The 22436-nt window shown below is 36.9% G+C and overlaps 1 protein-coding gene and 1 pseudogene across 5 annotated transcripts; both read right to left on the bottom strand.

Annotated features, from left to right (window-relative positions):
- Positions 1 to 1099: 1099 nt before the first annotated feature.
- On the bottom strand, positions 1100 to 7306 carry LOC131539386 (gastrula zinc finger protein XlCGF57.1-like). 5 transcript variants are annotated; one of them, XR_009270844.1, is made up of 4 exons: positions 7152 to 7306; positions 5268 to 5412; positions 2086 to 3468; positions 1100 to 1235 (listed from the first exon to the last, which is right to left on the bottom strand). XR_009270844.1 is itself a non-coding variant. In XM_058773957.1 (4 exons), the coding sequence occupies exons 2-3, from the start codon at positions 5353 to 5355 to the stop codon at positions 2156 to 2158; spliced, it is 1401 nt and encodes a 466-aa protein (XP_058629940.1). In that variant the 5' UTR covers positions 5356 to 5412; positions 7152 to 7306; the 3' UTR covers positions 1529 to 2043; positions 2150 to 2155. The 5 variants fall into 5 exon arrangements, 3 of the variants coding, with proteins under 3 accessions (XP_058629940.1, XP_058629939.1, XP_058629938.1); XR_009270843.1 differs by having other exon boundaries at positions 1149 to 1280; XM_058773957.1 differs by lacking the exon at positions 1100 to 1235 and adding an exon at positions 1529 to 2043 and having other exon boundaries at positions 2150 to 3468.
- Positions 7307 to 20878: 13572 nt separating this feature from the next.
- On the bottom strand, positions 20879 to 22206 carry LOC131539410 (uncharacterized; annotated as a pseudogene).
- Between the last annotated feature and the right edge of the window lie 230 nt (positions 22207 to 22436).

Raw genomic sequence — 22436 nt, 5'->3', positions numbered from 1 at the left:
ATCAAAAGTAACTAGTAACTAGGTACTTGAGTAGTTTTTTCATCGGATACTTTTTTACTCTTACTCAAGTAACTATTAAGATTGTTACTTTTACTCTTACTTGAGTAAATATTTCCATAAGTACTTGTACTTTTACTTGAGTACAGATTTTGGATACTCTACCCACCTCTGCAGATGGAGGAGTTGTAGCTACGAGATGCCACAAATTATTCAATTTTTTGGTCATCTTTATTTCCTACAAATACAAAAGCAAAAGTTATTCTTTGTACTTTTGGATTTTAGAATTATTCCAATACTTGACCATCTCCTCTTCATCTGTCAGTGCTGCTGTTCTCCCTTTGCCTTCTTGCTGTCGACAAGTCAGTGGTTCATTTTATTACTCTAATTAAGAAATATAACAGGTTGGATTAAAGATTATTTAATTATGTGAAAAGAGTGTTAGGCTATGTGGAAAAAGCTGCAGCGCATTGAAACAGACACTGAATGACATTTAAAGTCAAATGTTTGTAAAGTCATTTAGCCCACACACATGAACCTTTCATGCTTAACGCTTTACCTTGATTGAATTTCGTTTTTATACTTAATTTTTAGCTGCTGCCACGTTCTTATTTCTTTTTTCTGTCTTTTTCCCTTTTTTTGGCCATGGGATACCATTAAAGTGAATATTAGTTCAATAATTTACAGTTTTCACCTCTGACATTGTAACAGTTACTGACAGTTATTAAGAATCAAGTTACGCATTGACTCAGAAGTACATGAACGTCTTTTTAGCCAGAGCTGTTGCCATGGTGAATCATAATTTCGACGCTCCACTGATCATGAATTTTCATAGTCGTGGTGCACGCGCTAAACTCGAGTTGGTGGAACGCTATGTTAATGTCGCTTTCTGATGCTGCGTTTGAATTTTCATGACACATTATTTGAAATTAGCGCGGGCCACTCTACCTTCTTTACTAAGGCCCTTCTCCCCTAATCGCTCAATTTGGCCGGGTGGCCCACTCTAGGAAGAGTCCTGGTGGTTCCAATCTTCTTCCATTTACAGATGATGGAGGCCACTGTGCTCATTGGAACCTTCAATGCTGCAGAAATTTTTCTGTTCCCTTCCCCAGATCTGTGCAATACAATCTTTATGGCTTGGTTTGTAGTCTGACATGCACTGTTAACTGTGGGACCTTCTTGTCCGATCAACAAGAATTTTGAGGAAAATAATGAATTTAATCCATTTTTGAATAAGGCTGTAACACAACAAATGTGGAAAAAGTAGGATCAGCTCCAGTATCCTGCAAGCAGCAAGAATGAATAAATTATTTAAAATACTTTGTCTAATATAATTAGCAAGAATAAGAAAGGAAGACAAACTGCTTAGGGTTGCTTATTGCACCCAATTAATTTAAAATGAAACAATAAGTATATGTAGGCTACTGGAAACTCAATAAAGAATGAACTGTGCTGATAAAAAATATTTCAGAGCTGAACATAACTAGAATATTTCCATTCTTTTCCAGATCATAAATTGAATGTTGCCTGGTATTTATAGGGTTCAACAATCTGCAAATGTATCTGCAAATTACCATTTTAAATTGAAATCGAATTAATAAACTAAAAATCTCCTAATGGAAACAAGTCATTGTGTTCAGTTTATGTCAATTTATTTATAATATTCCAGTTGCATTGTTACATTTCACAGCAAGGTAGAAGTTTGACAAATATTTTGATTCAGTGGAATGAACTCATGGAATTGAGTGGCAGCTCTACATAGTTGAAATTAGATGGAATCTACTGTAACCACTCAATATTTGAAACTACAGCCAATAAGGTGGTCAGGTATGGCCAGAGGAATACACATGCACAAAAGAAAATAAACAGCCTTATGGTGAAGCATAAAGAGGTGCAAATAACAGGAGTCATGAAGGTGACAATCAGATGTAGCCTGCATTCAGCCGCAGTGTGAACGTTGCCTTGATTTCACACAGAATTTTTCTTCTCATACTTTTCAACAAAGAACAAACAGGGTCTCACATTTGCATGACTTCACACATGTATCTATGTGAAAAGGAGAAGAAAAAAAAAAGTTATTACACTGACCATAATTGAATCGTCTTCCAGAATGAATGCACAGATGATTGTAGAAATTGCTCCTTTTCTAAACCTCTTGTCACTCTGAGGAAAACGGCAATTTCTTTCCAGAATGAGTTTTCAAATGATGTTTCAGGTCTTTGTTATATGTGAATCTCATTTTACACTGAAGACATGTGAATGGCTTCTCTCCAGTGTGAATCCTCATGTGAGTCATTAAGTTTCCTTTAACTCTGAAACTCTTTCCACACTGTTTGCAGGTGAAAGGTTTCTCTCCAGTGTGAATTCTCAAGTGAGACTCCAGGTTTGCATTGTTTGTGAGACTCTTCCCACAGTGATGGCACATGAAAGGCTTTTCTCCTAAGTGAATTGTAACATGGTTCTTAAGACATTTCTTGTCTACGAAACTCCTTTCGCACTGATGACATTTAAAACTATTCTCTCTTGAGTGAATCCTCATGTGATTATTAAGGTTTTCTTTATATCTGAAACTGTTTCCGCATTGATTACAGATGTAAGGCTTCTCTCCAGTGTGAATTCTCATGTGAACATTATGGCATTTTTTCTGTTTAAAACTCTTTCCACATTGAAAACATATGAACGGTCTCTCTCCAGTGTGAATTCTCATGTGATTATTAAGATCTCCATTTACTGTGAAACTCTTCCCACACTGTTTGCAGGTGTAAGGTCTCTCTCCAATGTGAAACTTCATGTGGACATTAAGGTTTTTTTTGTGTGTGAAACTCTTTCCACACTGATCACATTCATACGGTCTCTCTCCAGTGTGAATCCTCATGTGAACATTAAGGGATTTTTTCTCTTTAAAACTCTTTCCACACTGAACACATATGAACGGTCTCTCTCCAGTGTGAATTCTCATGTGAATTTTAAGATCTCCATTTACTGTGAAACTCTTTCCACACTGTTTGCAGGTGTAAGGTCTGTCTCCAATGTGAATCCTCATGTGGATATTAAGGGTTTTTTTCTGTGTGAAACTCTTTCCACATTGATCACATTCATATGGTTTCTCTCCAGTGTGAGTTCTCATGTGGGCATTAAGGGTTTTTTTCTGTGTAAATCTCTTTCCACACTGAGGGCATATTAATGGATTTTTTCCTATGTGAATTTTCATGTGGACTGTAAGGCATCCTTTTCGATTGAAAATTTGTCCACATTGTTGGCAGGTGAAAGAGCTCTCTCCAGTGTGAATTATCCTGTGGGAATTAAGGTTTGTAGTTTGTGTTTTTTGAGCTTTATTTCGTAAGAAAATCTTTTCAGTATTTGAGTAACTAATTGATTTGTCTTCGGTTTTGAAATCAGGAGGTTTCTCCTTTCTGTCTTTCTCTTCTGTTTCATTCAGTTCTTGACTCTCCTCTTTCAGCGCCATCAGGTCTGAGGTGAAAAAGAAAAATATAAGTTAAAACCAGTTTAACGTCACAATGTAAAAGACGTCAAATCATTAGACTAGTGCAGTCAATCAATTTTAAAATTAACCAATTAATTGTGCGTTTTAAGTAATGAATTACATTTTAACATAATACATTCATATTGTCATCACTTCACATTGAATCTCCAAATTAATGTAGAAACAACAAATATTTAGCATTTAAAATATGGTTTACTGGCATCCTTTTTCCAAGTAGCATATTATTATGAAGGCCATCATTGATATCAATACTGCTACTGATCTGTCTCTATTACATGCAATTCCCCCTCAATTTTAGCCATTGATTACAGCCATTCAACATTACATTACAGTATAATTGAAATTTATAATAGGCTTTGAAAAAAAGTGAACTTAAAACACAATCTTCACAAACATGTGCATGAACTATACATTGAATATAGATTAATCTTTATTCAAGCTACAGAAGTTAATCAGTGAGCAGAGCAATGAGTGATTTCTCTTCCGTTTTTTTTTTGTTTGTTTGTTTTTACATCAGTGACACAAACTGCATCAGGTTTCACTTTAATGCTGCATTGCCAGCCTGGTCTCATTTATTTATGTAGGTATTAGTATGTAATGTTTACAAGCATACAACAAACCTTTTTTTTTAATTGAAGCTGAAACACACAATTTGCATGTATTTCACCGCTTAAAATGTAAAATTACTATGTATTTACAGCTAAATGTAAAATAATTTGTTAATCTTTTATATCATTAAGATGTGTATCAATGCATTTTTAGAATTTTATAAAAAAAATAAAATAAAATAAAAATCACAATTTATTAATTGCAAAAATGTCAAAAGCAGTACAAAAAGTAATCCAAAAGTAATCCTTGGAGTGATCGAATGAGAAATCTACCTATACATATCTATGGGTACAACAATATGCACGATGTTATTGTTTACATGGTCGTCAAGGATATGCAGAGCGAATGTGGGCAGCCACGCCATCATTTTCAAAAGTCTCCATTATGGTCCGTTTACACTGAAATGCAACCCTGGAGTTTTCAAACTAAAACGGGGTCTGCAGCGGTTTCTAAAGTCTGTTTTCAACCTTGAAAACGCCAGAGTAGTGTGGTTACGCCTATCGTTTACACTAGTGTAAACGGGGCCTAAGACTTTTTAAGGACCCGTGTCCACCCTGATAATACAAGTGCTGTAGTGTAATTAATCAAACATTCCACCCCCTCCTCCCCGCACTGGAGAAAAATTACGTTTAACGTTTTTATAATGTATTAATTATCACAGACTGTAATAAAAAAAAAAAAAAAAAAAAAAACAAGCAAACCTATATTCATACTAATAGTAGATACATCTGGCTTGAATATATTTTATTAGGCTATAAATATGTGGCTATATTATAACTTCCCAAAAAGCTCTCGTTTTTTTCTCCTTTGATTGGAAAGATGGCATTGTAAAAAATAAAACTGATTCGTTTTGTAATTATGTTTTGCGTTTTTGGTGTATCGTACTTCATGGTTCTATTGTCAGTCACAGCATGTTAAAGAAAACTTATTTTGTGTTATTCATTTTAAGGGTTTAAAGTGTAGTCTTGTTTAACATTATGTATTCTTCTAAACGAGTTGGCAGCAGAAAGTTTGAAGTTTGATTTTATGCAGCAGTTCATTATGAAATTACTGGTCACTGACTGTATTATTTGCTCAACAAAGATAACAAGCAAGCTGTGTCAGCTGGAGAAATGTCTTATTATTTTATAAGTAGGCTTTGAGAATGAAAACCAACCTGTTTGTTCCTCAGTATCTTCATGTTTGACTCTGAATACTTCTTCAATCTTCATGTCTTCACTCTCCTCTTTAATAAACACCATCATTATAATAGTGTGTCACGTGGATCCACCAGGAGTTTTTGTGTGTTTGGACACGTTGTCCTGTTTAATATCAGAATAATTAACAGATAAAAAAAATAAATCCAACCTAAATCTCTGGGTGCGTCTCAATCAGCTCCCTAGTTCAGCAGTCAGCACACCAGTAAGAAAGTCAGAGTGAGAGTTAATGGCTTTGAATGATCTGGGCCTGTATTCATCAAGCTTCTCAAAGTGCCATTTATGCTGAAAATTTATGAAATTTACTACTACTTTCAAACTTAAGTATAAAAGTAAGTTATCAAATTTCTTTAAGCTAAGAATCACTCTTACTCTCCCAGTTATTTAAAGGGTTACTCCACCCCAAAAATGAAAATTGTGTCATTAATCACTTACCCCCATGTCGTTCCAAACCCGTAAAAGCTTTGTTCGTCTTCGGAACACAATTTAAGATATTTTGGATGAAAACCGGGAGGTTTGTGACTGTCCTATTGACTGCATAGTAAATTGTACTGTCAAAGTCCATAAAAGTATGAAAAGCATCGTCAGAATAGTCCATCTGCCATCAGTGGTTTAATCTGAATTTAATGAAGCGACGAGAACACTTTTTCTGCTCAAAGAAAACAAAACAACAGTTTTATTCAACAATTCCTCTCCTCTGCTTCAGCATAGCACCATTTTGGAGAATATCCGCTGGACGCAAGCATAACTGACTTCAGTCTAGTGTGAGAATTATATGCTCTTTAAAAAACACTCCCATTATAATAAGTGAAGCTACCTACACTGTACGATGAACAAATCTCTTATTTATACTGCGCTCATGTGCTGCACGTTTCTGAAGCGGCTCTCCGCACTGCATCACTAAAGATAAACTTATGTCTTTGACGCATAATAATAATAATAATCATTTTGCTATCGTCAGCAACAGGGGATATCTCTGACTATAATCTATTGGCACAATCCTAAATGCAGGTCAGTAAACAGCACACTGGTTTAAATGTGTAATTAAGACATGAAAACGTGTTTATCTTCCATTTCCAATGTGTATATCATATAATCAATTAAATTCTTTATTGTCAAATGTGTGTTGAATGTAATTAGGAAGTTCATCATTCAATGTGAATTTATCTGAGAATGTTCTTAAATCTATTCAGTGATTGGTCCATGAATATGTCGTCATCCAAAATCCCGTTTGTAGCAAAGTGTGGTGAATCATCTCTAAAACTGACACTTTTAGTCCTAAACTTTGCTTAAATTACAATTGAGATGATTGATAACTAACTTTTAAGTGCAGCTTTGAGGCAAGAATTTTTTTTACACTTAAGTCAATTCTTAACAGTGTTCTTGAGAGTAATTCTTAGAGGCTTGATAAATACAGGCTCTGATAAGGCAAAAAACAAAACAAAATGACCACTCAGATTAATAAAAGAACACAAATTATGCATATTGTTCAAGTTTGTATTAAGCTTATACTTAGTATTTGTTGGTTATATAGATTACACCTTCATGAAAACATTTCCAGTTGGTTTGTAAAAGATGTCATTACACGTTTGATTCAGAAACGACTCGTTTCTCTCAACACTGCTCATCAGTGACTGTATTCGTGTTGAAGATGAACTGATTGACTGTATACGGAGCTGAATGAGACGCACCTTTTCTCTGGAGCGCTTTACACGAACAAGATAACTTTCATTCACGGCACTAGCTAAAACAGTACAGAGTTATATTGGTTAACAATTCATTAGGAGCTTCATATACAATTCTCTAAACGAGTTGTGTTGATTTAAATGATTAAAAACACACACCTTTCTTCATCAGAATCACAGACGCGGGAGCGCGGCGCAGCTTTGTGATGTCACATCGTCAGAGCAAAATAAAAGTCCCGTTTGCTAAAATCCTAGAATGTTACACATAGGATAAATTGAAGGGGTTGAATTGCAGGGTTATCAAAAAAGCCCAAAAGGAATCACTACCGTTGAGATTTATATCTAATCTTATACCTAAATATAAGCAACTGTTTAGTGCTTTCAATTCATGATAAAACTACAGAGCATTTGTGATATTCTTAATCTTGCTCATAAATTACAGATTTGAAAGAACTTTTGAATATTTTCAACTCAAAGAATTTGTAGACAAAATTATATTTGTGATTGTGGAGAGAGATCTAATTATTTATTTTATGAAACTGAATCCTTGTATTATTCTTATTCCATCTCAGTATTTCCCTGGAATATAAATGCAATAATTCAAATAAAAAGCCATGTTTTTTTAGGCCTTTTTTGTTTCCATTGTCAGAAATAAAATGTACTAAAATTGTACTTTAGCTCTTTACTGGGGCAGTAACCTAAAAGGGAGCATATTAGTACCATACAAGTACGCACACTTTAAGGGTAGATAAGGTTACTACAGTGTGCCTTTGAGATTACCTCATGAAAAATAACCATGGTGCTTTTTGCTACAAATATTATGGTTACAATAATGTTCCTGTAGTGGCAGCCATGGTAAATTTCTGGTTACTGCAGTTTTACTGCAAATGCTGTGGTAAACTGTGGTTACTGTAATAATGGTTAATTTTTGTAAAAGGCTGCCAGGCTGTTGTACCGCTAAAGGTGAAACTGAAACATTAGCACAATTTTGTTCTGACAGATTAACAGCAACTACAGAACATAACACAGTCCATTTGAACTTTTAACAACCAGTTTAAATAAATTTACTTGCACTAGCCTAATTAAAATCAATATCACATGTACGTTATACTGTTCAAACGTTTGGGGTCAGTAAGGTTTTGTAATGTTTTTGAAATAAGTCTCAAACCATGCTAACCAAGGCTACCCTTATTTTAGCATAAATACAGTAAAAACACCAATATTGCAAAATAAAAAAATTCACTTATATTTTAATGTATTTTAAATTGTAATTTAAAATGCAACTGTGATCCAAGCTGACTTTTTAGCATCATTACACCAGTCTTCACAGTCACAAGATCCTTCAGAATTCATCTTAATATCATTTGCCATTCAAGACAAGTGTCAGAATTTGATGAACAATATAAATATACACAACTCACAAAAAGTAAGGGATATTTGACTTTCAAGTGAAATTTATGGAAAATGTAAAAAGTTCAGGCTACACCACCGCATGCCACTGTGCTCTTCCCATATGTTTCCACATCAATCATCCTGAAGCGATATCTGGCATCCACCACAGCTAGGAGGACAATGGAGAAGGAGCCTTTGTAGTTGTGGAACTGTGAGCTGCTATTTGCTGGGGCTTGGATTGTGACATGTTTCCCATCAATTGCTCCAACACAGTTTTAAAATTCCACAATTTCTGGAAGTCCTCTGCAATCGCCTTCCATTCCTGTTCCAGGAAATGGCATGTATTCTCCAATCAGACATGACCAGACTGCCTCACGCACCTCTTTCACAATACCCAACCTTGGTAGAAAGTCCAACATTGTAGCTGAATCCTTGTAGATTAATTGTTCTGTATGAATCTCCAGAAAGAAAGAAATCTGTAATATAAAAGGGTTTATAGTTACAGTGGGTAGTGCAAGAGCCTTCACTTCATTTTTAGAATTCAGAATGTGTTCATACATAGCACCAGCCCTGGGTAAACTAACATTTGAGTTGAATGGGGTGTCTGTGCATGATTTCAGAGGTAAATACTGTGCTTTTTAAAAAAAAATTTTTTTACTACATTTGTCTGACACTTTCAATTAGTTACTTTTCAGATTTTGAGTACTGATACAAAATATATTAGTAAATATTAACTAATAAATGATGCTGTATGATCACGTTAAACCATCAGAACATAAACTAGTAATTAAAATTAGCAAATGCTACACCTTTACAGATAACAACATTATCTACCACAAACAAATGCTCAGCCGCTCGGCAGGACCGATGGACTCCCTGTAGTTGGTGGTCATTTTTGTGATGCTAGGCCTGGCAATTGACAGCAGGTTGTCAAACTGTCTCCTACTCATCTAAAATAAATCTTGAAACGACCAGCATCAAGACGAAGCTCCTGGACAAAGTGTTGGTACTCATCATGGTGTCTTCTCCTTCTGAGGGTCTCATGTACCACACAGATCTGTTTCCCTGTTGGATGTGTGTTTGTACACCTCTCACCCTCAATCGAGGTCAGAGCAAGTGCCCTCTGCTTGTCCTTTTTTTTTTTAAAGTTTCTGCTAATATGACAGTTTACTTGACAGCAAACCAAAGAGCTCGCATGCTATAATCCTTGATTAGACTGAGAGGACAGCTGTTTCGGTGGTTGCCTAGCAATGCTTTTTTTTTTTTATTAAAAAAAAAGTCAACCAAAAAAGGCCTAAATGAGACTGCAGTTGTGGAAGTCAATATTGGACATTCAGAAGACCTCATAAAAACCTTCATTCTGGCCTCCTCAGGAGATGTCTTTTCAACATGCGACAAAGACATTGAACAAAACATCTTTTGGACATATCTTTACTCAGTGGGGAAATGCTGGGAACAAGCAAACTCACGTTGCTGCCAAAGAGAAATAAATTCCATTCACTGTTTCTTTTTCCATCAAAATCAAAAACACACTTCTTTGGTGACGTTGATTTTGGTAGCTCTGGTTGATGTGTGTGCGAGCTCTTCCTGGATAAGTGCCCATACAAGGAATCCCACCCTTTACGGTCTTGAAAAACCTGGAAGAGCCATGAAATTTTAAAACAGCAATTTCACAAATTTCTGTATAATAGACTTATATTTAAAGCTGCAGTTCATAACTTTTTTTGGTTAAAAATGATCCGAAATCAATTTTTGAGCAAGTACATAGCCAGCCATTGTTCAAAATTATCGCCTAACTTTATCCTGATTCACAACGGTTTGCTTATAATAATGTTTTCTAATTTGAGTGGTACGGGTAGGTTTTCGCGGGAAATTCGAGCATGCTGCTGCATCATTACGCCACGTCTGTAAACAAAGAAGTTGTCCCGGCTACTAGGCTATCGCATGTGAGGATCCTGCAGGTGATGAATCGTTAGCCTTTTCTCACAACAGCTGGAATAATTAAAGGGCACCTATTATGCATAATCCACTTTTACATGTTGTTTGGACATAAATGTGTGTTGACTGTGTGAACACAACCACCCTACAATGATAAAAATCCACCCACTCCTCATTTTTTATTCCCCTTTAAACCAAGTCAGTCTCACTAGGCCTGCTGTTTTGATTCTCACGCAGTGTGACATCACATTGCACCGGGCCACAGTGGTTGATTGACAGCCCTGCATTGCTATAGTTTCCACCCTCAGCGGTTGTACACGGTCCTCCATGTTCTCCGTGCTCGAGCAGCTGTAACATCAATCCCAATGCTCTGTGTTTGCTTGCAAGAATGAACATAAGAGTCTTCATTTTCTCCCATCTGAGCTGCTGAGGACGCAGTGGATTACTTTCATTTTTCAATGTAATGCGCCTCAAAATCTACCTAAATACGTGTATCACTCCAGACTCCTTTGTGAATGTCAGGTCGTTACAGTGCTTAGCGCTTTAACCATATTTTTGTGTGCGTACATTAAGTATTTTTAACTGATCAGCACCATGCTTGTGAGATTAGTTCGCGCCGTTCGTAGCGCAAGATTCATTCGGTTGCGCAGCTTGGTCCATTGATCCGCACCAATGACAGGTCAGTGCGGCGTGAGCTCTTTAACACCACGCTGTTTTGTCCCACTTTCAGTACATTTGACTTACCATATGTACGGCTTAACACCGGTTCTCTCGCTCTGTTATGTTGCATCTACCGGCTGTTTATTGCTGTAGATATGTAATGCAGAGAGATGTATAAGTGATGCCCTCTTCTGGAGACGGGGCGGGAATATGCAGCTCATTTGCATTTAAAGCCATACACTCCAAATCAACTCTTTTTTTAGGCACACCCCAAAAAGGACATTTTCCAGCTGTTATAATAAATGATCTGTGGGGTATTTTGGGCTGAAACTTCACAGACACATTCTGGGGACACCCAAGACCAATATTACAGCTTGTAAAAAGGGGCATAATAGGTGCCCTTTAAATTGATCATTTTCATGGCAGATTGTAATCCAGAAAGGTTTATGTGTTTATGAAACGCATGTGACTGAAATTAAATTATGTATCTGATTACAGAATAGCCTAGGATTACACAGGATTTGTATTTTAAAGAGAACCAGTTCGAAGGAAGAATAATTAGCTTTTTGGGTTAAAAGAATTTCTTTTTTTTCTTTTTCTATAGGCTATAGGTCAGCACGAACGTCTTTCAGTGGCACGTGAGGAGGGGGGATCAGCCAAAATGAGGTCAAAAAATCAGACGTCACCCGAACTAAATATTCCCTCACAGTTTAGAAGTGAGGACTTAATGAATTTCTTCACTGATAAAATAGATAGCATCGGAAATACAATAACAAATGTAGAATCAACAGTGTCTTGTAATTCAGCTTCATTCATTGCACCCAAAGAAAAACTGCAGTGCTTTACAACTATAGGACAGGAAGGTTTAATTAAACTTATCACTGCATCTAAACCAACAACATGTTTATTAGATCCTGTACCCACTAAATTACTGAAAGAGTTGCTACCTAAAGCAGAACCACCACTTCTCGATATTATTAACTCGTCGTTATCTCTAGGTCACGTTCCAAAACCATTCGAGCTGGTGGTTATTAAGCCTTTTATTAGGAAACCACAACTAGATCCTAGTGAACTGGCAAATTACAGACCCATTTCAAATCTTCTGTCTATGTCTAAAATTTTAGAAAAAAGCTGTGTCTGCTCAATTGTGCTCCTTTCTGCAAAAAATGATATCTATTAAGAATTTCAGTTGGGTTTCAGGCCTCACCATAGCACAAAAACTGCACTTGTTAAAATTACAAATGCATCATTTGTAACTTCTTGCATCAGATCAAGGCTGCATCTCATTGCTAGTTTTACTTGACCTTAGTGCTGCATTCGACACTATAGATCATGACATACTCCTAGATCGATTACAAAACTATACAGATATTTAGGGCAGGGCAGGTTTTAAGATGGTTTAGATCCTACCTTTCCGATCGCTATCACTTTGTCTATTTAAACGGGGAATCATCTCAATTAAATCCAGTAAAGTATGGAGTACCACAAGGATCTGTCCTAGGTCCTCTGCTATTTTCAATATACATGTTGCCCCTTGGTAATATTATTAGAAAATACGGGATTAGTTTGCATTGTTATGCTGATGATACTCAACTATGTATTTCAAAAAGACGAGATGAAATTTCTAAATTATCTAAGCTAACAGAGTGTGTTAAAAATGTAAAAGACTGGATGACTGAATTATTGGATGACCAAACCCAAACTCTGGAATAGCCTTCCTGAAAACGTTTGGGGTTCAGACGCACTGGGCCCTATTTTAACGATCTAAGTGCATGGTCTAAAGCGCACAGCGCAGGTGAACTTAGGGTGTGTCCGAATCCACTTTTGCTAGTTTAACAACGGGAAAAACGGTTGGTGTGCCCGGCGCATGGTCTAACAGGGTTGTCCCTGTTCTCTTAATGAGTAATGGGTGTGTTTTGGACATAACATGCAATAAACCAATCATAGTCTCATCTCCCATTCTCTTTAAGAGCCAGTTGCGCTCGCGCCATGGCATATTTGCTATTTACACGGCGGAATTTGCAAGTCTGAACGCATCTCCAAAGAGGAAACGGAGCTGCTCGTGCACAAGCAAATAGGTAGCCTTATTCTGATACATGCAATGACTATCCATTATGACATGTAGGCATTTTTATATTTATGTAGTCTACACAAAAATAGTCTTTTACATTGCAATCCTATTATTTTTAATATTTGGCGTGCCGCGCGTCCCTTAGTGTGTAATAAAAAGAGTGTACGTGCGCGTTGTGGACCAGCCTATAGATGCATATTACTAACGCGCTCTTTAAATAACAAAAAATAAATACTGCGCCAGTGACTTTAGACCAGGTTTTAGTTGGTCAATGGCACAGTCTATTTCAGATGCCTCAAAATAGCAACACGCCAACAATGTGCCTGAACACACCTCATTTTCAGACCAGCACACCCATGAGCACACAAATGGATGCAAATACATTTGCTATTTAAACAACGTGGCGCAGGACATGAAAATGATAACTGTGTTGGGGCTGAAACTAGTAAAAAACTTGCGTCGCGCCTGGTGCCGCATTGCACCAGGTGTATGATAGGGCCCACTCTCTCTGTTTAAATCTACATTAAAAGACACATCTCTTTAGCCAAGCATTCACATAATATATCTCATAACCTTGTTACTTCAGTTACATATGATCAAATGCACATTTTCATTCTTTTGCTTGGGTTGAACACATAATTTTTTGCTTAGTTGGAACAGCAGCTACACTAATTTTTCTCTATTACCGACTCTGTTTCTGCATGGCATCCCATGGAAACTAGGAATTACACAAGCTTCAGTCTGGATCCAGCCCTTACAAAGACCTGAGATGACCGAACACCTGAGAAGAGATGATGCCAACCCCCAGAAGACCTCAGATGATACAACCCTCAGACAGCATACAAAACTACCAAATTTTGCTATAAGTTTGATCGCAACATATAATTATTGCTGTTAATAGTGTTCACCATCTGTTTGAATACAGGACATTAACTAACTACTTGATTTTTACCATACATTTCTGCCATATGTACATCAACTTGAGATAGTCACCACTGATAAGCTATTACTAAATATAATGTAGATACTTAAATTTTCCGTAAAGCTGCTTTGCAACGATTTGCATCATGAAAAGCGCTATACAAATAAACTTGAATTGAACTGAAAATTGCGATGGCATATAGTTATTTGAGGGTCATTTGCAAGGTAAGCAATTGAGAGCAATGAAGTTCTTTGTTCATCAACATCGTGATGCCTAGGGGGACTTTTAGCATCTTAATCGTGATGCAGAAGGCACATGACCATGCTGCAGTTTTTGACGCCTTGGGAATGAGAATGGTCTGACAAACAGGCAGCATTTTGTCGTGTTATGACAGCTAAATTCTGTCTACACTAGACGCGAAAAAGATAAAGTTTGTACAGGAGATAACAACAACATATGGCTTGTGCTAAATGTCCTTCAATGTCCATAAACTCATACACTTGCCCCTTCTGTGTCAAGATGTATTGGACCTCTTTGGTGTACATCTGCATTTTCATTTGAGGGTCACAAACAAAAACTGAAGAAGTTGCGTCATGGAACAAATTATATTCCATCTCAAATTGCACGCCAATTCTATATACTTCAGTCAATTCCTCAACTACTCAAACAAACAATGACTAGTGCTGATGTTTCAAATATGGTGGACAAACTTGTCAATGACTGACTAGGTGTTTATCCTCTTGTTGCAAAGGCACAGAAGCTGGAAGGTCTTGTTTTGTTGGGATGTTCTCGAAAAAATGCTGGATCGCAAGGATAAGCTCTTAATTGCTCCCACTCTGTAATCTGTCTGAAAATGTTGAGTACTCTGCAGAGATATATGACAGAGCCATTGTAAATGAACAACTGTTGACATACAAACACAACAGTTTTACAGTTCAGCTAAAAATGTTTGCTTTGTGAAGATTGAGTCAATTGTAAAAATCGTACATGATCACAAAATCGACAAGTGTGGCCACTTGAGTGACGTGGATTGCCACTCTGCCCTACAAAAGGCAAAAGACCTTAACTCGCTAGAGTATGAAACTGAGAAAAATATTTGTATTCATCCAGAAAAGTTCAATATAGGTAGAACACTGAAAATCTGGCAATTAGATGTTTTAATGAAAATGATCTCAAACTTGATTTTTACTCCTATTTTGCATTGTCTGCAAAAAGTGAGATGTCACGCCACGGCAAAAGACAGTAACTTCCCATTATATACAATATTTGGGTGCTGATCACCATTTACAGAATCATTATAGTAACATCTGTATAAAATCTAGTGATCATTGGCTATGACATATACAGTTACGTATGTACAGTTATGGATACAGTTTTGCAACCAATTTATTTGCAATGTTCGCTAACACTAAAGGATGCAAGACTGTTTTTACATCGAATTGAAGTGCTGACAGATGTATGAAAGTACACAAAACCACAGACTTTAATGGACAGTAAAACAAAGGCAGAATACCATGTATAACTCCAGGGCGGCACAGTAATATTGACGCACGGCTAAACAAATGAAGAGCACCGTAACTTAATTTGAGCGTTTCAAAACAAAGTCAAAGAGCGGTAACTGATGTTATACTGTGTTCTGCCTCCTGGGCTTTTCTCCAAGATGATTATACACATGATAAAGTAGGACTTGAATGTTGTAAAATATCAATAACTCGTATTCAACCAAAAACTATTTTCAATTATCCAGGTGTGACGCACGGTAAAATGGCAGTGGTTGGCTCCGCCCACGGATACTACGTCCATGTTTTTAAAGTCTATGGTTTGAATACACTGTCAGAAGTAAGTGAACGCTCCCTGTGATTGAGTGGTTCTAACATTTGCGTGTGTTCAGATGAGCAGGAAAATACTTTATTTATTACTTAATATTGGTTATTTGTCCAATTCAATGAATATTGTATGCTTTCATTTTTTTGTTAAATAAACAAAATCACTGGTAAATAAAATACACCTTAGTATCGACATTTTTTTTATTTGAGTATCGATGCTTTCGATAATCACATCAGTATCAGTATATCAATACTTCAGGATCAATACGCCCATCCCTAGTGAGGAACTTGGTGATCATTTTACTGAAGAGCACCCAGACAGGACTGTAAACATTCAGCCTCCTGTTCAGCCATTACCTGAGCATGCTAACGCAGAAGGACAGATTAGAGCTGCATTAATGATGCATTTTAAAAGAAGCGAACAAGTGATTCTTTGTATTCTTTATACTGCACCAATGCCACATTTTTGTAACACTGCCAGGACATCTGAAGTGTCATAAATTGTATTATATTCTCCAAACTGAACCAGACTTTTGTATTCGTAAAAGAACCCGTAAAAAACACAATATAAATCATTATAAAACTTTGTAAACCATAAAGTTCAGTAAATGAGAATAAAATTTGTAAATAATTTCTTTAAAAAAAATTACAATTTTAAAACTACATACATAACAATTTAAAAAAATTACAATTACATAAAAGTAATAATATTTGCAATAATATTTGATTTATTTGCAATAATTTTTGCAATTGTGTCTCCATTACCGTTATCAGACCCAGCGCCAGACACAAATTCACGGATGGGCATTTCATTTTTTCAGGGGGGCACGAATGAGATCAACCTCATTGCAATGCATAATATCATTAATTATGAATTAAATGGACAAAAAACGAGGAAGAATTGACGTACCACTCCACTGACGCAATACAACAGACAGAGGAGTCGTAAAGATTGGACCTAGCCTACTGAAGCAGTCTAAACATACATCGCAGGGCTCAACATCAACGCTTGTCCGCTTACCCGGGACAAGTGGATTTTTTAAAAGGCCAAAAAGAGAATTTTACTTGCCCGAACGGACAAGTAGCCTAGCCTGATTAAAACGCCAATAACAATCACCAAAACGCAATAATGATTATTCATCATTTAGTCTAAATGGCGATCGATAGTGCATAATGTAATGATGCTAACAAGGCTGTGCTGCCTCTCTCAAGGAGAAATAGAAACAAATGAGCGCAATTAAGGGCAATTCAGCACCTGATTACTGAACTAAGTTATCTTTTGCACTAATATTGTAAAAACACACAAGGTTTATGTACAGACTCGGTTGGTTATGTCTAAAACGAAAGTAAACAGCTGAGAGAAAACGGATTTGGCCTTTATATTAGACATGTGTTGGTCTTAAAGGAACAGTATTAAACATAATGCTTTTGTCATTTAAAGGATAGTTCATCCTAAAATTTAATTTTTGTCAATATTAACTTGCTCACATTTTGTGCCAAATTTGTATTAATTTATTTCTTGTGCTGAACACAAAAGATTATATTTTGAAAACTGTGGGTAACCAAACAGTTGTTGGTCAACATTGAATTTAATAGTAGGAAAAAAATACTATGGAAGTCGCTGTGGACCAGCAACTGTTTGGTTTTCTACATTGTTCAAAATAGCATGTATTTCCAGCAGAATAAAGAAAATCATTCAGGTTTAAAACAACTTTTGAGTGAGTAAATGATGGTATAAAAATAAAACATAAAATTTTATTATTTTTGGGTGAATTATTTTTTTAATGTTAAAACAACAACAACAAAAGAAAAATCACTCACTACTCTTAAGTGAAAAACATTAATACAGTTGCTGTAATAGGAATCAACATATAGAGAGTTTTATTTTTATATTTGTTCATTAAATTTTTGAATGCTGCTGCTAAATACAGTTATTGTATCTGAAAATAAAACACTGTTTGTGTTATTATGTGTATCTTTATGGTCATTTCTTAATAACAAAGGTAAAATAATGACAAGGATTTTAATTTTTACCCACTTTGGCGTAAATATCCACCATTATTTTTATATATATATATTGTTACTTTGAAAGGCTTTGTCTTTATAATAGGGAAATTTGTTTGGCTGTAATGCTCAAATAACTTGGAAAACCAACATGAATAGTGATAAAATTGTGAATTGTGATATTTCTAAAAAAAAATTGTGATTTATGATATTTTTGCTATTTGTTCACCCTTACTTGTCACGTTTTCAAAACAATTTGGGCTCTAAAGTTTTTCTACAACAGCTTACTCTGTGTTATATTTTTAAACTTTTGTATAAATCATATTCCCACATACCATATTGGTTATAAAGAATGCATTGATATATTGTACAAACTTGATATAGTAGGCACGGTTAATAGTAATAAAATTTTAATATTCTTAATTTGAATTGTTACCACATAAAAAACTACTACTGACATGTGAGTGTAGGAGTATGAAATTATGTATTTAATTTGATTTTTGTTTGTTTTCTGGAGTTATGTTATGATAAGTAGAATTTATTCTTTTAGGTAATTTAATAAAAGGTTGTTTTGTTTTTTTAAATATTTAATGGATTCATTATTTTATGTCTGTCTTAGAGTCAGACAGGGTGTTTTATTTATTAGGGTTATTGTAATTTTGTTGGTTTTAAATAGGTATGTGCTGTTGTTGGATGAGTGGTACATGTGAGCCAAACTACTGAGACTGTGGAGCTTCAGGGTGCGTCAATTGAGGCACAGTCCTGTTACAGACAGACAATACAGGAACAATAAAAGTTCAACTCTGGGAAAGTTTAATTGGCAAAGTTGCATTTGGGTCTACTTACAATATTACACATGTCAGTACCAGAGTGTTTGCTGGATCCATGTATTTGACGACAAGCCGATTGAATGAAAACATTCAGTTCACAATTGATGAAGGTGAAGTCATTGTGCTCGAAGGGAGCATTACTTCAGTTGAGGTTGCATGCCAGGCATGGCATCAGGATTTTGAGAGACGAGGTCAGTTCCATCGTTGTGGTCAATGCAAGAGACTGCAGCATGTGCAAGCATATCAACCAACAGTCAATGCTTCGGTGACCTTTGTCGGTGATTTTGGTGATCGGGAGCAGACCTTGCAAAATACAGTTATTAAAAGGTATGTTTAACATTTACAGTCATGGCCAAAAATATCGGCACCCTTGGTAAATATGATCAAAGAAGGCTGTGAAAATAAATTTACATTGTTAATCCTTTTGGTCTTTTATTTAAAAAATTCACAAAAATCTAACCTTTCAGTGGATAATAAGAATTTAAAATGGGGGGGAAATATCATTATGAAATAAATGTTTTTCTGTAATACTGTCATGATGTGCTGGGGATGAAGGAGCATGGAGACAAGGATAATCTTCAACGAAGCAGTCTTTAATAATTACAAAACCAAAATGACATTTAACAGCAGACAAAGAACCAAGGGAAAACACAGGACTGATAAAGGCAGAGAAATCAAAGGAGTAAACGAGATGATTAATACAAGACAGGTGAATAGACTGAACGATAATTAACTAATGACAGGAAACAAACAAAATCAGGGCAAACAGGAACTAAACGGAAACAAACATGTGACAGATCGCCCTGCAGGGCAGGATACTGGAGAGGCCATCCAGGGTGGAACAGGAGACCCGAGAGGCCATGGCGGGTCAGGGGACTCGCACTGGCCCAGAAGGGGCGGGCAGTGGAGGGCACTTGCAAGGAGCGGGCTTTGGAGGGTGCTCTGGAGGCGCAAGCACTGCAAAGCGCATTCCAGGGGCCGGCACTGGAGGGCGCTCTGGGCTGGAGTCAGCGGCGGGCAGCGGTGATGAGTTCCCCGCGGATAGTGGGCTTGGTGTTTGGTAAAGAGTTTTTGGCTCAAGATCTGCATTTAAAGTCACACCAGAGGTGTTTCGAGAAAGTAGATTAGCTCTATTATTAGACAAACATTGTATTTTAAACTTATAATGAATTAGTTGCACAGATTCTTCTTACCAACAAGCACTCTTAATCCTTCTTTCAGACACAACTGACCATGATGTGTCTGGGCCTACAGAGCTGCAAGCTGATCATCTGGACACCAAATGAGGACATCGAATTGGACATTCCATTTGACAAAAACTACACAGATGCACAAGTTGGCTGATGACAAAAATAATATTAAAAAAATATTACACACTTAGTCAACAGCTACAGAATTTCTACTTTTAGCACATGCTACCTAGGTTGGCTGATGATTTTGCTGACAAGAAGTTAAATCTCTGCCCAACATATTAAAGATCTGCAGGTAAGTAGTTAGAGGAGGGTTTACACCAGGGTTCCTCAAATCTTTCCCTGGAGGGCCAATCTGCTGCAGAGTTTAGCTCCAACCCTGATCAAACTCACCTACCTGTGATTTTCTAATGATCTTGAAGACTCTGATTAGCATGCTCAGGTGTGTTTGATTAGGGTAAACTCTGCAGGAAAGTGGATCTTGTGGGCCAGATTTGAGGATCCCTGGTTTACACTATACTATCAGTTTTAGTACATGGATATTCTGAAGAAATAGACCTACACAAAGACAGTGTAATGCTCTCTCACCAGTTTTCATTTTAAAAAAAGTTCATTTTCCAGTTTTAAGATCGTTCCAGTTTTATTGCAAATTTTAAGGCATGGTGACGGCCAGTTGTGTGAGCTGACAAACAACAAAAATAATAATTAAAAAAATTACACACTTAGTCATTGTGCTTTGGAGTTTATTTATAAGAATAAATTAATGTGCCAATACATTAATTTCAATACATTAACTGGGAAATTTGGTTGGCAATGGTATTCAGAACATTTCATTAAATAAAAATAGCAATACCATACTGTGAAAGTACACAAGTACAATTCCTGCATTCAAAACCTTAAGTAAAAATATGAACATATAATCAGCAAAACCTATTTTTAAAGTATTTATTGTTGTGTTCACAAACACAGAGACATCTGATGTGCATGTTTATATTTACTGTTACTACACCTCTTCGTGTACTTATTTACATCTCACCACTTATGTTTAGTCATGTTGATTGTGTAAGATATGGTGTCTATGTTCTAGAAATAAGTTCCCCTCGCAGATTTACAAGTGCTGCACAGGTTCTAAGTATTTTGTCGATTTTAGGGACAAAATGAATAGGCACAGTTTGAGAGAGGATCCTGTATACCTGATTACTCGCTCAATATGTATGCGGACATTAGCAATGCGTCTTATGCGTGTGACCTGCTCATTTGTCAGCTGGCATTTCTTGCAAGTAAAAGCTGGTGTGATCAAACGAACATTCCGTTCCTCTAGCAAATCTCTGATGGTGAAGCCACGGTCCGCCATCACCTCATCTTCAGCACGCAAATGGTCGAGAAACCCAGAGTTCTGTGAGATGAGTCTATTGCTACATTTGCCACCATATGCCTCTGAAATGTACATAACAATTCCAGATGGAGCAGTTGCTACTAGATACTTGACAGTATTGCTGGCATAGTAGTGACTGTAAGATTCAGTTCTTGAGTCCAGATTTTTAGCTTTCTGCAAGATACTTTCTGTGCAGTCAATTACACATGTTGTGTTTGGAAAATTTGAAATAAAAACCTGCGGCAAAGTGGCCTTTATTGTTTCACGAGGCAGCCATGGAATGAGATCCTGGGTGTGCCCAGCAATCATATCTATCCAGAATTTCAGTGTTTTACAGACCTGACCAGGTGATATTTTGAAGCGTCTTGCTAAATCAGCTATAACAAAGTTCTGTCTGAGCTTCATCAATGTCAACAGGATTTGGTCCTCTGCTGGCAATGCTGATGATGTGGTGGCAAAATGTTGCAAGCAAGACACAAGGGTTTTGAATTCAAGTAGTGGAATCCCTGTGTACAGCAGACAGTCTGCATCGTCTTTCAATACAACATCTGCAACAGGCAGCGACCTCTCTGAGGATGGTGCAGTTGTCATAACACATGTGATGGTAGGTCCTTTGGAGTAGGTGTGGTCCTCCATTGCTGGGTCTGACCACTGTGTTTGGGCATCATGGAAGGTCAGTGAGGTAGGATCTGGCTCCCCAGAAACCTCCATCACATCAGGCGCATCTGCAGGGAATACATCAAGTACATATTTAGCAGTGGCGGTCCATGGTTTGTGTTGTTAGTCCTTCAATGATGGTTTGTTTGGTAACACTTTACAATACAGGTGCACTACTATTGTCACGAATCTGGTCTGTAACTTCCATTCACTCACTCACCACAGTATTCATTGCACTGAGCACATTACGGTTGCACTTCACCATCTACTACATTTCCCATCATCCATCACACAGATCACACAGCTGTCACGGATTACACATTGCACTGATTACACAGCTGAAACCCATTTAGACACTCTTTATAAGCCTTGGACTTTCCCTGCCTCAGGGCCGAGTATTGTCTGATTGTGTTTCCCCCTGCCTGGACTATCGCTGACGTTTTGGATTACCTCTCCTGTCTCGCCCCATTGGATACTGTTCGCCGATCGCCGACCCACGCTTGTCCTTGTTTACTCTTTGTCTCGCCCATGTTATACCTGTTTGCCACTGTTCAACCCTGCCTGTTATGACCACGTCTC

The sequence above is a fragment of the Onychostoma macrolepis genome, chromosome 04, assembly GCF_012432095.1.
Source record: "Onychostoma macrolepis isolate SWU-2019 chromosome 04, ASM1243209v1, whole genome shotgun sequence".
NCBI lineage: Eukaryota > Metazoa > Chordata > Actinopteri > Cypriniformes > Cyprinidae > Onychostoma > Onychostoma macrolepis.
Note: the sequence above shows the minus strand (reverse complement) of the source record. Positions and strands in the feature narration are given on the sequence as shown.

Excerpts from the sequence above, each read along its gene's own strand:
- LOC131539386 (XM_058773957.1), bottom strand. The coding sequence starts at position 5,355 with ATGATGGTGTTTATTAAAGAGGAGAGTGAAGACATGAAGATTGAAGAA. Across the intron at positions 3,469-5,267 it reads AGATACTGAGGAACAAACAG|ACCTGATGGCGCTGAAAGAG; the intron begins GTTGGTTTTCAT and ends TTTTCACCTCAG.